This window comes from Triturus cristatus, chromosome 2_2, assembly GCF_964204655.1.
Source record: "Triturus cristatus chromosome 2_2, aTriCri1.1, whole genome shotgun sequence".
Taxonomy (NCBI): Eukaryota; Metazoa; Chordata; class Amphibia; order Caudata; family Salamandridae; genus Triturus; species Triturus cristatus.
Window position 1 is genome coordinate 1,020,838,738 of NC_140582.1, and position 14,725 is coordinate 1,020,853,462.

The 14,725-nt window shown below is 47.4% G+C and overlaps 1 protein-coding gene across 1 annotated transcript in view; it reads left to right on the top strand.

Annotated features, from left to right (window-relative positions):
• Positions 1-14,725, top strand: part of TRMT44 (tRNA methyltransferase 44 homolog) — a 309,668-nt gene that overhangs the window by 244,377 nt on the left and 50,566 nt on the right. The window contains exon 9 of the mRNA XM_085642485.1: positions 7,748-8,168. Coding sequence (XP_085498611.1) covers positions 7,748-8,168 — 421 coding nt within the window. The remainder of the gene's footprint in view (positions 1-7,747; positions 8,169-14,725) is intronic.

The following is a 14,725-nucleotide window of genomic DNA, read 5'->3' on the forward strand; positions in this document are numbered from 1 at the left end:
ACTTCAATGCAAATAGTGGAAAATCATTTTTAAGGTTTATTTTAGCTGTCCCACAGAGCTCCTCAGTTTTTAATTGTCATAATGAATTGGGGATCACCTACATTTATGATATGATTAAAATGCAACTTTTAATATTATGGAATCGAATTTGGACTTCAATGAACACAGGGTTAAATAGAGACTTTTTTTAAAGACTCAATGAAATTAGATAATGCAAGCAAAATTACCTGGTTGAATTATGTTAGAAGATTTTAAATGGATTTAGGCCGACTTGATTTTTTTATACATCCAGAAACCATGACTTCAATGTCAAGGAAGGAATTTAAACTACTATGCATGTCACATTTAGAGTCCTCAAGAGCTGTAAATGAAATGAAGAAATGTACGGTAATCCAGCATCAACTGACTTTGGTTACTTTAAGTATACAACCCTACCTGGCCTGGTGCATTGGAGGGTACGATAGATATGCTCTCACTAGGTTTAGGTTTGACAGTTTCCATCGTTTAGTGAGCTTTCCTATCATAAAGGACTGGTCCAGAGATCTTTACCACTGCCCATGCGACAAGAAGTCACCTCAATCAACAATACATGTGATTTTATTCTGTAAATTATACTCAGCCGAAAGAGCAAGATGGATTTTGCCATTTTTAAAACGAGGGTGGTGGAGGCAATGTCGCCCTGCCTTTTTATATTTGCAACTGTTGGAAAAAGTTTATTGCGTGGGCATTTTGACTGGACTTTTGAAAAGCATATTAAGGAAAAGAAAAATGTTTTTTTTTTTTTTTTTTGAAACGTGTTTTTATTGCAGAATTAAGAATAAGAACTCCATAATAGCGACCTGTGCTCACAAGGTATCTCAGAGCCCCCCCATCTTTGTAGTGCTGTACACAGCCATTCAGCCCACATCCCGGAGGCCGGGCGGCACATCGTTACAATCCTCTGAGTATCCTAGCTATCCTGTCACAGAAGAGCTGGTCGACCTCCCAGGTTGATATCTGCTTTTAACCCAACCGCCTCAGTCCCCAGCCATCCGTCCTTATACTGCTACAACACCCCAATAACTCCCCCCCACCCTACCCACCCCCCCATTACTGCTGGCGTGGGCCCCGATCGTGGGGTCTAGCATACTGTTTCTACTGCTATCGGTTGTTCGCCTGTAGCTTCGCGGCCTCGTGGAACCCCGCCCTCCCGGTCTTCCTGCTCTGTGCTCTCCAGCCGGTAGTCCTTCAGAGCCTGCACTATCAGCTCCCATGCCCTCACCCATTCCAATCCCTTCTCATCCCCCGCCCTGGCCGCCTGTCGCCTCCTAAGCACACTCTCACAGTGGAAAAGAAAAATGATCACTTGTTAATAACACACCGTGGAACTGTATACCGTGGAGAACTTTCACTAATTGTCTTGGCTGCATGTTAAAATTAAATCGATGTAATCTACATGAATGTGACTCATGTTTAGATGGAATTGTATAGGGTATTTTAATCATATTAATGTGTTATATGTTACTTTATGATTTTAAAATGTCTAAAATCGAATAAAGTATATTCTGATTCTGATTCTTCTGATTCTGGTTTACTGTTAAGTCCCTAGTACCATGCACTGTGTGTGCCCAGGGCCTGTAAATCAAATGCTGCTAGTAGGCTTGCAGCACTGATTGGCCAACTACACAAGCAGCCTTGCAACAAAGTCTCAGTCCTGCCATTGCAGAGCCTGTGTGTATTCTGGTACTACCATGTCGACCTGGCAAGTGCACCCACTTGCCAGGCCCTAACCTTCCCTTTTCTTACATGATATTTACCCTTAAGGTAGACCCAAGGTACCTCTGTGGGCAGGGTGTAGTGTATATGGAAGGTAGGAAATGCCCTGATGTGTGTGGCATTTCCTGATAGTGAAATAGTGCCAATTTTGTTTTTCACTATTGTAAGGCTATCTGTTCCCATAGGATAGAATAGGGAGTTTGCTCATAGCATCTTATGAGCATTACTGCCCTTGGGAACAAGATAGGAAAATAAAGTTCGAAATGCCTGAACTCAGAATGGTAAGACACATCTTTCAGTGAGGGGGATGTTTACATTCTGGGTTTGAAAATACCACTTTTAGAAAGTAGGTATTTTCTTGCCTAACCATCCAGTGTGCCTCTGCTATGTTGTTTATTGATTGTCTAGCTTTGGAGTGACAGGGGCTGGGGATGTGCATTCTGTTCAGACAGCCACTTGAGGGGGTTATGTGTGTCCTGCCTTTCCAGGGTGAGTCAGGGCTGGGCTGAATAGACCTGGGCTGCATTCAGAGTAGGGGGAGGAGATTTATTTCACACCTGAATGGGCCTGGTCTGCCAAAGACAATGCTTACTCCACCTCCTGCCAGGAAGCTGCACCGGAGGGGACAGAAATGCTTTTGGCTGGGCAAAGAGCTTCTCTGCACTAGAGAACAAAGAGATTTACTGTATAAAAAAAGAGGCGTCTAGACCCCAGACTTTTAGATCACTTCTGGGAATCAAGAGGAACCTTAGCCAAGTAGAAGAGCTGGAGAAACTGAGGAGGAATACTGCCCCTGTGCTGTTTGCTTTCTGGGGTTAGCCTGCAGTGGCTACTTTCTGCCAAGGAGAGGAAAAGGACTTTGCTGTTTGCTATGTCCCCTGCTTGAGGAAGATCTCCAAGGGCTTGAAATTGAGCTTGCCTTCTGTTCTGAAGTCTCAGGGACACAAAGACATCACCCCCTGAACTCCTCTGCTGGGAGTTCTGACATGCTGAGAGGTACCTGCCAGTGTTCTGGGCCTCTGGAGGTTGTTTTGGGACTGGAAACTGCAAGAACTGTGAACATCGACACATCGACTGTTTCTGACATGTCGCAGCGGTGCAAGGAGAATATTTCTGACTCATCCTGCAATCGCTAGTGTGTTTTAAAAACCTGCTAATCTGTGATTTTAAGATGTGACGAACTGTAACTGATTTGAATTTGATTATTTGTACCTCGAGTAACTCACGCCGGCAATCCTGCTCCTTCCGTCTTCCTGAGTGGAACGGGACGCTGATTGGTTAGAGGTAATCCAATCGGGGAGGGAGGGGGCGGAGTGAGAAGTATTTTAGCGATAATAGCAGGATGGCCGCGCGGACGCGCAGCTGACGTGCCAAAGGCGCGCCAGAGGCAAGCCCTTCTGCGCCCGTCCACGGCCGTACGGGGCCTGGGGCCAACCACTTTGTGCATTTTGTAAAATATTCCTCCATTGAATTGCGATCTATGGCATCCAAGGCAAACTAGATGATTGACCCCATAACCAAAAACAAGTTAGCAAGGTATGGTCTCCAAATCCTTACCCGGCTATGTTACCGACTATTGCTGTGCTTAAAATTCCCCTTAATAAGCACAAATGCGCTAAACCAAGGATTAAGCCCTTAGCACCAAAAGAGTTAAACATAGTAGATTTAATTACACGTTCTATGGTCAAGCACCAACTAGAAATTTGTAACCTTTTAGATACCGAAGCCCCAGATATATTACTACTAACAGAAACCTGGCCGACCATGGAATCTACCCCTGATATATTAGCAGTGCTACCTGGCAATTTCCATCTTTTGCAGGCTAACAGACCTACTGGAAAAAGAGGAGGGATAGCAGCAGTTGTTAAAAAGGCCCTTCCCGTCACCACCATTGCCCCATTAGAAGGGCATCGGTAGATAGCTTCACATTAAAATTAAATCTCTGACGTATTGGTGTGTTTCCTGATTTATAGGCCCCCTATTGCAATGGGGGAATTCACCAGCATACTGGCAAATTATCTTGCCCCTTTAACCATAGTCTATGCGAAAATATTGTTAGTTGGAGATCTGAATTGTTGGTCGAATGAGGAAGAGGGGAGCCGGCGCTCTAAGGAGCTAACAAATTTATTGAAAAATTTGAATCTAGAGGGACACATAAACAAGCCCACACACATTAAAGGGCATGCATTAGACCAGCTATGGACCACTAACCTCATGGTCCACAGCTTAACTGATAAGCCATGTGTTTTGTCAAACCACCACTTAATACACTTTACATTAAGTGGTCTATCATTAGCTAAACACTTAGCCGGTCCTAAATTACTAACTAGGAACTGTAATCGTATCAGTTTGCCAGAAATCCATAATACCCTGGAATCTACGCTACCTCCTAGAATAGACAATGTTGATGAGTTTGAGGCAGCAATTACTAACTGGCAATTAAAGAGCTAGTGAGTTTCATGCCCCATTACAAAGGAAAGCGAGCTGTATGAGGCGGCATGAGGCTTCTAAGTGGTTCACCATAGAGCTGAAATTGGCAAAAACCCGGCAGGCTGAACACAAATGGCAGAGAAGCTATTCGCCTGCAACAAAGAAAAAATATGAAAAGCTATAACAGACCATAAAGCAGCCATTTTGGAGGAAAAAAAAGGCTTCTTTACGAGCAGAGTCCTAAGCTCAGAAAATAACTCAAAACACATTTTTAATATAGTTAAAGAACTATCCAACCCGGACCATGTAACACCTGCCATCATTCCCTCGCAGGCTTTATGTGACGACTTGAGTGACTTTTTTGTGAACAAAATTAAGACATTACAAGACTCCATCACTCCTTGTTCACAGGACTGGAAATCACACCAGCAATTCACAAATCTGGTAGCACTCTCTACCTTCCAGAACATAACCCTAGATCGATTTACAGAACTAAGTAACAAATTAAAATCTGGCTTACCTAAAGACCCTTGTCCTTCTGCTATACAAAAAGACCTTCTCGCCTGCTTTCCAGATACCATCCTCTCCTTGCTCAATCTATCTCTTGAGCAAGGCGTGGTTCTACGGGCTCTCAAAGATGCAGTGTTAATCCCGCTTCAAAAGAAAGTCGGTATAGATCCCAGACAATTGAGCAACTACAGACCCATCTCGCTTCTCCCATATCCTGCAAAAATACTTGAGGCACATGTAGCAAAACTCCTACGCGCCTTCATTGAAGAGACCACATTTTTTGGACTCTCATCAAGCAGGCTTTTGACCATCACACTCGACCAAATCAGTCATGTTAAGTGTGGTGGATGACCTGAAGGAGGGGGCAGACAAGGGGTGTACTCAGGCACTGGTCTTGCTCGACTTGTCAGCTGCATTCGATACCATGGATGACACAATATTAGCGGATAGAATGGCAGCGGCAGGTCTGAGAGGAACAGCCTTGGACTGGATGAAATCCTTTTTGAGGGATCGCACCCAGTCTGTTAGGCAGGTGTCCTGTAATTCAGCCAGGATTAATACCACCTGCGGTGTACCACAAGGCTCGTCCCTGTCTCCCCACCTCTTCAATCTTTATATCTGCCCCTTGATCCATTCTCTCCAATGCAGGGGGTTAAGATCTACAACTAAGCAGACAATATGCAGTTGATCTTCCCAATTGACGAGACAGGGGACTCTAAGGCATTTTTCCAAAATACCATGTTATTTATGAAGGACTGGATGAGTCATAACCATCTCAAATTGAACTCTGATAAAACAGAGATAGTTATTTCAAATAATAGACTACACCATTGGACACCAGGACACTGGCCGGTTACATTAGGCACTCCACTAATCCCTAAGAACTCCGTAAAGAGCCTTGGCATCCAAATTGACGCCAACCTATCTGCACGCACAGATTAGCATGGTCATGTCATCATGCATCTATCAATAAAGGAATTTAAAAAAGATCAGGAGATTCTATACAAGGGAAGCAAGTGTGCTGATCATATTGGGTATGATTATGTCCAGGTTGGATTATTCCAATGCTATCTGCTTAGGTCTCCCAGCTAAACAAACTCACAGGCTTCAGAAGGATACAGAACAAAGCTGCCAGAGTAATCTTCCAGCAACCAAGACACTGCCATACTAAGCCATTGATGAAGCAGCTTCACTGGCTTCCCGTGGTCCAGCAGTCTATGTTTAAGACAGGCTGCTTGATTTTCAATCCACTCCACGATAGGGTCCCCAAATCTATCTCTACAGAGGTTTCACCGTACCTCCCCAAACGGAACCTTGGATCAGCCACAATGAACCTGCTGACGATTCCAAGATTTAAGCGTAAGTGAATAGGTGGTTCACGTTTTTCTATGTTAGGCCCCAAATTCTGGCACTCTCTACCAATTGATATCAGACAAACGTTGTTTCAGGAAAAAGCTGAAAACTTTGCTGTTCACCCAGGCCTATTGTTAGATTGTATCTCGGGATGGCTTCCAACTCAGCGGCAAGAGACCTTTTGGTGTGCGAGCGCTCAGTAAGTTCCCTCTATAAATAAAAATAAAATTGCCACCGCCGAAGAATCGACGCAGTGCCTGCTCGCGGCGGAAGTGTCTGCTGTGCATCTAATCCTGTGCACCGATCTCCGACGTCTGAGATCAAGGCAACTATTCTGACGCCGGCTCAGTACGAGAAGAACCGACGCATTGCACCGGATTGTCATGCAACGCATCGAGGAGTCAAGCCTCTCGCATTGTTGGGGGACGCAGTAAGAAACTGACGCATCACCTCCCCATGCAGTAAGAAACCGGCGCCTCACCTCCTCTCCGGTAAGGAACCGATGCATCACCTCACCTGTGCAGCAGTAAGGAATCGATGCATCACCTCCACCAGAGCAAGGAACCGACGCCCCACCTTCCCTGAGTGTAAGGAACCGACGCATCACCCTCCCTGTGACCCCTTTTTTCTAGCATTTTTTGACATATCCAAGGTACTATGTGTAAAAGTGTTGCATCACACATTTTCTTGGAATTAAAATGTTTCCACCTTTTAAGAATCATATTATTAGTATGGTATTGTGGATTTTTGTAGTTTGGTCTTGTTTTGGTTTAGATAAAGATGACTTATTTTCTAAACTGGTTTGATGTCCATTTGTAGTTTTTTCACTGCATTGCTGTATGTATTCACAAACGCTTTACACACTGCCTCTGAGATAAGCCTGTCTGCTCGTGCCTAGCTACCAAGATGGTGAGCGGGGGTTATTTTAGAAGTGTATCCCCCTTACCATGACTAGGAAGAAGGGTCCCTACTTGGACAAAGGTGCAAACCCTTGCCAACTAGAGTCCCCCATTTCTAACAGACACCATATTGAGGGTATGGCAAAGAAGAGGCAAATAATATTGGAACCTACAGAGTAAAGTATGGTTTGAATGTCAGCAGGCAGTGATATGTCAAATAAAAAATAATAAAAAAATTAGGCAAATTGTAGAAACACAACAGGCATAAAGAGTAGGCAAAGGTCAGTGAACATGAAAGCAACAGAATTTCAAACAAATGTGCCATGTATTACCATTGAAGACCCAGACGGCTTTGTGTGCAAGGCATATGTTGCATCTTTTTATTGACTGTGCATATATTTGGTCATTGAAATGACACACAGCTGGGATCGCCAATGGAATTCGAGGAGGGGGCTGCTAGGGGAGTCCTTAATAGCTCTCAAGCTCATTGAAGAGATGTGTCTCAAATCTTTCTTGAACTGCAGGAGCAGCAGGACTTTATATTTCTTTCTTTTTTACTTCATTCAACTTCCCATCTTTTATTTAGATTGTCTATTATTTCACATGCACACCTGTTGTCCTGTACAACTCTGAAACGTTTAACATATATGCTGTTTAGATACTTTGGAAAATAATGGTAAAAATGGAGTTGCTTCTCCTGCATGTATTGTATCTCATGTTCAAGGTAAGCGAGGCAAAATGCTTCACGGAATTCAACAATACAAAAAACAATGACATTATATTTATCTGTTTGAATAAAGGTATGCCTCATTGGAAAGTCAAGGACTTATCAACCAAGAGATGAAGCTTTGATTGATGAACAAAGAAAAGAGTATATTAATCAGCAGACTGACAGAAAAAAGGATCTCTCTAGTTGCAGCATAACAGACCGTATGCGGATATCTAACCAATGTTCCCACAGTGGTGCTGGAAGCAGCGATGAAACAGAACATCAACAGTGTCTATTTCCAGAAGACAATAGCAAAACTTCTGACAGCAGGGCCTGGATATCTGGATTTTTACCAAGAGAAAAAAACGAGCAAACCAGAAACTGTGCAACACTCCCGCGAGATTTCATTGACCAGGTTGTTCTACAAGTAGCCAATTTACTATTAGATACTGCCAAAGAAGCCCAAGTTGAATGTGGTTCTGAAGAAAATGCTAAATCTTGGAATTGTGGAAGTAAGTCTCTGCTCCTTCAGTTTGCACAGCTGTTCTGTTTCCTTCTCAAGGGTTATCGCTTTGCTCTGTGTTGTTTTCATGTTCAAGGTTATTTCGTCAACATCAAAGTAAGTTGTTGCTCTATGAATCTTTGAGTCTGAAGAGCAAACAATTGCCTTCTGCTTTAATATGGCGTTTCCTTTTTGTTACTGATGACGAAGCATGTGTGCTGCCATAGTTCATTGCAGGTTGTGATTTTTCTCGCAGTCCGCTTCCTATCAAAGCTTTGCTGGGTTGTAGCAGTACTGTAGCACAGTAGACAGATTTGTTCAGTCCCATCTCGCTGGACTTTCAGAGGCATGAGATCGCCAAGGGCTTTTAGGTCAGTAATCATTTGCATTGGATTTTGCCAACATGGTTAATGTGACATGGAGTAGGACCTTAAAGGTGGGGCTCAACTATGTGAAAATAATTTGTCCGAAGCTGAAGGTTTTTAAAACACTGTGCTCTCTTTAACTCGCAACTCTGATCGGGTTCTCCTCTTCTATCTGGCTCAGGATCTCCCTCTCTCTGGCTTTTGAATAGCAACGCTGTTTGTGTTCAGCACTGAATGCAAGCTGAATGGCCTCCTGGGGCTCCACATATTGGCAACTATGACTGTGGAAACCATGATTATAATTCAGGTCTCTTGGTTGCAACTTAGCAATTACATCACATTTTCTCTTATCTGGCCCTCTCTTTTTCTCTCTTGTTCTTTTTCTCTATATCTGTGACACCTTTCCTTTACTTGTCTTGCCCTGCTCCCCATTTTTACACTTTTTCCCTTTCCCTCTCTTCTGCTATCCTTGATTCCCTTCCAACTAATTTTTAGGTCGAGCATCAGCGCAAATGCACTATCTGCAAGACCTGCTGTAATCACTCTACGGAGTGTAATTACAGCTGCTGCTTGCCATTTGTTAAAAACTCTATCACTCGTGTACCCTGGCTCCTTGTTGGCCGGTGCTCCCGATACATCACTTCCGTTTGCAAGCCAGGAGCACCGGCCAACTAACTACAGTCTACGTACGCTGTAGGTCTTTGTGTTTTTGGCCTAGGGACTATTTCTTTAATATTGGGCTTTCATGGTTTTTTTAAAATCCCTTTTATGAGGACGGGCGCCACGCCTACTTTAAGCACGGTGCCCGTATTTATGAGTATTTTTTATTGCCATGGCGCCAGCTTTATGAGTCGCCATGCGCATAACCCTAAGCAGAAACCTTGTTGCCGATGCTCAGAAAACAAACGTGAAGGGCTATTCACCTGTACTGGTGGTACTTCCGTGTCTTTGAACATAATGAGACGGCCTTACTGATTACTGACTAAAGTTCGAGCTTCCCACACTTTTTAGCGAAGAGTAAAGGGGTAAATGAAGGCATAGAATAAGATTCATGAATGGTAGCAGTCAGGGGGCGGGTCTGAGACAAATCTCCTCCTTCTATTCTTGCAGGCTTAAGCCAGGAAGTGCTTGCTCCTTTTCACTGAGAGAGCTTGCAAACTGTGTAACAGTGGAGCGAACTGAAAAACAGGGGAGGAGCAGTCAGCAAGAGAGGGGAACCAGCCTATACTCTCAATAAAAGTAAGTGATCCTTTATGCCAAAATGCTTATTTGTCACCTTATTTTTGAACACAGGAGAGTTATCGAGGTTTTTCAGAAGCTTAATGATCCGGCCAAACAAAAAACATCGACTGTAACCCACTTTTCAAAACGTAACTTTTTTCAGAGGCAGGGTGCAGTCGTGTGCCTAGCAGAAAGTAGAGGGTTTTTTGGGTTTCTTTTTTTTTTTTTTTTTTTTTTTTAAAAACCTTTATTTTCAAAAGTCTGGACACAGCTATTCAGCCGACAACCCGGAGGTTCGGCAGCTTCGATAAAGAGGAACAGAGACGCGTCCTCAGTACAGTGAAGGAGGAGTGCAAAGATTCCATTTTTAAATAAACACAAAACACACAACAACCCCCAGCAAGGCAAGAACACTAAATGCCCATGGTGATAGCCCCCCAGGGGAGGCAGGACCCCAATCATCTACCAGTTACAGTACTGTGAAAAGAGGAAGAAGGGGGACAGCAGAGGCCAAAGAAGTCAATTAACCATACTGAGCTGGAAAGAAGGTTAGGAGGAAAGCTGTTCCTCGGGGGGATCCAAATCAGGGGCAAGACAAATTCCCCCCCTGTATTGATTCCACCGCCCCCAGATGGCGTGCCACTTCCGAGGGCGGCCTCTAGCGCAATATACCGTCTTCTCCCTTAGCATACTCCAGTCCATATTTTCTTTCCACGCGGTCAATGTGGGGTGCCCCGCGGAGCCCCAAAATCGCGCGATATCTCTCTTAGCGACCATGTTACCCAGAGTCACCCATTGGGTCTGTGCCTCATCGTGGTCAGTGGGCCCCCAGACATTCAGGAGGCAACACCGCGCTTCCGGCTGCATAGCAATGCCCGTCACCTCCCCCATCACTGCATGGACTCTCCTCCAGAATTCCGTAATGACACCACATTCCCAAATGATATGCAGGAAAGTACCCACCATACCACATCCCCTCCTGCATAGGCCGTCCTCCGAGAATCCCATGTGAACCAGCCTTGGCCCCGTCACATACACTCGATGCAGTATTTTAAGCTGCACCAGCCTCAGACGCGACGGGATCGCAACCTCCTTAGGAGAGGAAACAGCAGACTGCCAATCCTCGTCATCCAACTCGAGGCCATCCCTAGACCACTGGTCCCTCAGCCCCAGAAGCATATCCGCCCGGACGTTGATCAGTTTCTTATAGATGAGCGAGATCGTGCTCTCGGGCATATGGCCATCAAGGACCCGGTCCTCCAAAGGAGAGGACTCAGGCACCTTTTCACCCTCTATGAGGACTGATCGGAGGGCGTGACGCACCTGGATATAGCGGAAAAACTCGGATGGCCCCAGCTCATACTCCTTCTGCAACTCTTCAAAGGACTTCACCCTCCCCTTAATCAGCACATCTCCGACCCTGGAGATGCCGATCAAGTCCCATTTGTCAAAGCCTTTTGTGTGCCAAAGCCTACCCAGTCTCTCAGATTCAAACAGCGGGGTAGCGAGGGTGAGCCTATCCTTCCAGCCCAGCGAGTCAGTTGCCATCTTCCACACACGCACCGCCACACCAGTGGGCCCCGTGAGGGACGAGTCCAGGGACCGCGAGTACAACGCCCTGTAATAGTTACCACCACGCAGCAACCACCTGTCCATGGCATACCCAGGGCTGAGGGCAGGGCCATAAAACCCATGATTAATCGCACTCAGCTGGGTGGCCCAATAGTACCGTCGGATGTCTGGAAGCGCAATACCCCCGTCGTACCATGGAAGCGTCAACTTTGCAATAGCTATTCGCGGCCGCCCATCCCACAGCAACGTTCGTTGGAGGCCTTCGACCTCCCGAAAGTAGTTGGCCGGTACCCAATCCAAAGTATTCTGCAGTGCGTAGAGGAACCGGGGAAGAGACATTATTTTGAACAGGGCCGCGCGCCCAACGAGGGAGAGCGTCAGCCTCCGCCAGCCCTCCACATCCCGCCTCAGGCGCGCTAGGGGGGGGAGCAGGTTCCTCTCATATCTCACAGCAGAGTCCATGGAGATAAAGATCCCCAGATACACGAAGCCCTGCTGAGCGACCTGGATCGAACAAGTTCGAGGGATCGGTGGAACCTCGCCACTAAGAACATATAAATACGATTTACTCCAGTTGATAACGAGACCCGAGTTCCTACCGAAAGATGTGAGTACGTCACAGACCACTATAAGTGATTTCTTGGGTGAGGCAAGATACAACAGGATGTCATCAGCATAGAGCGATATACGGTCCTCGTGTTCAGGCGACCATCTAAGTCCCCGTATATCCGGGTGCCAGCGTATCCACGCAGCCAACGGCTCAAGGGCGAGGGCGAACAACAATGGCGACAGGGGACAACCTTGCCGAGTACCCCTCCCAAGCTGAAACGGAGTCGACGCCCGGCCATTTACCACCACACTCGCAAGAGGGCCCTCATACAGCAACCTCACCCAGCTCACAAAACCGTGGCCAAAGCCGAACTTGGTCAACACGGCCCACAAATATGCCCATTCCACTGTGTCAAAGGCCATCGTGGCATCGAGAGACGCCACAATAGCTGGTTCACGCAGCGTGCCCGCCCTGGCGATTACACCATGAAGGCGCCGAAGATTTAACGCTGTGTTACGGTGCGGGATGAATCCGGATTGATCCGGGTGGACCAATTCACCGAGTACCCTAATCAATCGGGCCGCCAGGATTTTAGCCAGAATTTTCGGCTCTGCGTTAAGGAGTGAGATAGGCCTATATGAGGCGCACTTATCTCGGGGTTTGCCCTCTTTGTGTATAACCACAATCGTCGCCAGTCGCTGATCCAACGGGAGGGCCCCACTCCCCCGCGCCTCCACGAACATGGCGCGCAGGTGAGGGGCGACCCTATCCGAAAACAGCTTGTACAGGTCGACCGGCAAGCCGTTCGGACCCGAGGCCTTGCCCGAGTTCAACGCGCGGATAGCCCCCGCCACCTCATCGACCGTTATGTCACCATCTAGATCGTCCCTATCTATATCGGAGAGACAGGGCAATGCGATATCACGCAGGAGGTCACGCGAGTCCTCGGGCGGCCTGTCCGACACTGAGGCATAAACCCCACGGAAATAGTCCGTGAAACACTGTACAATCCTCTCAGGTTCCACAATCACCTCTCCCCCCTCTCCCGTCAACTCCGGCACTACTCTATTGACCGTTCTTTTTTGTCCAGCCAAGCCAGGAGTTTCCCGGCCTTGTCACCAACATCATACAGACGGCCCTGCTGTTCCCTACTGAGGGTCTTAGCGGCATTCGTCACCAGGTCCTTATACTCGGATTGCTTCAAGCACAGCTCATGCAGTGAGGCCCCTGTAACCTCCTCCTCCAGCGCTCCCTCCAAAGCCGCGATCTCCTCCTCAACCTGCAAAACCTCGCCATCTCTCCGCCGCTTGGCAGCCACTACAAGGGAGAGGGCTTCCCCTCGCAGCACGGTCTTAAATGCTTCCCACAGCGACACTGCCGAGTCCACGGATCCCTGATTGTCCTTGAAAAAATTATCTACTGTCTTTACCAGCGCGCTGCGCATCTTGGGGTCTCGGAAATACCAAGGGTTGATAGGGGCCACCCTTCCCCCTCCCTCCCTCCCGACCTAGATCCAGCCTGACCCACACTGGCGAATGGTCAGATATACCACGCGCCATGTGCCTGGCCTCGGAAACCAATGAGGCATGCGCAGCCAGAGTGAGTAGGTAATCAATCCTGGAAAGGCTACCATGCGCCCCGGAGTGGAAAGTGTATTGGCTCTGTGTGGGGTGCCGGAGCCTCCAGCAGTCTATCAGGCCAAGCGTGTCTAGAAAGTCTGGAAGCCACTTCTGAGCCCCCCCTGTGTCTCTGGGCGGGTATCTATCCAGCAGACCGGAGCCAACAGCGTTGAAATCACCTCCCACCACAAGCATACCCCCCGGGAGATCCAGCAAGGCCCTACCCAGATCTGTGAACGTGGAGGCCTGCAGGGCCGGCGGGACATAAACCTAAACTAAAACCAAAGTTCTTCCTTCCCACCGCCCCGCCACCGCCACAAACCTCCCCCTATCATCAACAATGGTGGAGTCCACCTCAAATGGTAGCGAGGCTCTGACTAGGATGCCCACACCCCTGGACCTAGAGGAGAATCCCGAATGAGCTATGAATTTATAACCCTTCCTATTCAGGGCATAGCACGTATTACCTATAAGATGCGTCTCCTGCAGCAGGGCAACATCCGGCAATGACCGTTTCAAGAATTGCAAAACAATCCCACGCTTAATGCGATCCCCCAAACCATTAACATTCCAGCTTATAACACTTAAACCCCTACCCCCCATCCCCAAACGTAAAGAGGCCCACCCCACACCCGAAGAGCCACCATGGAACAGTCCTGGAAATAATCACTATGCCTTGCGGAAACAAACCCCCCAACAACAAACCCAAAATCCCGGAAACCCCCCCCACCCTGCACCCCTGCTGCAGCTTACAAAGCCCCCCCAACTTGCAGTGTGCCTGTCGCCCTACCAAACCCAAAATCTACAAAAAGTACCCTAAGGGAGGAAAGAGCTCCCCTCGTCCTCCCACAACCTCCGTATTTACTGCAAGTCATTATCTAAAGTCAGTCCGAGTCAGTCCGGTTCCGAAGACATCAACCTTGTTCATCCCGGCCACTGTCCCCGTCTACGGCAGTGTCCTCTTCCGTGCGTCGTCGAGGCAGAGCTTCCAGCCATTCATCCGCCATGGCAGGCGACTCAAAGAAGAATGTTCGGTCTTCAAACACCACACGTAGTCTGGCAGGGAAGAGCATGGCGTATTTCAGTTCCCTCTCCCGAAGCCTCCTCTTCACCCCCAGGAAGCCCTGCCGCTGCCTCTGCACCTGCTGGGTGAAGTCAGGATAGAAATTCACCGACGCGTTCTGGAAGGGGACCGGGCCCGTTACCCTCGAGGCCTGCAGGATAGCGTCCCGGTCTCGAA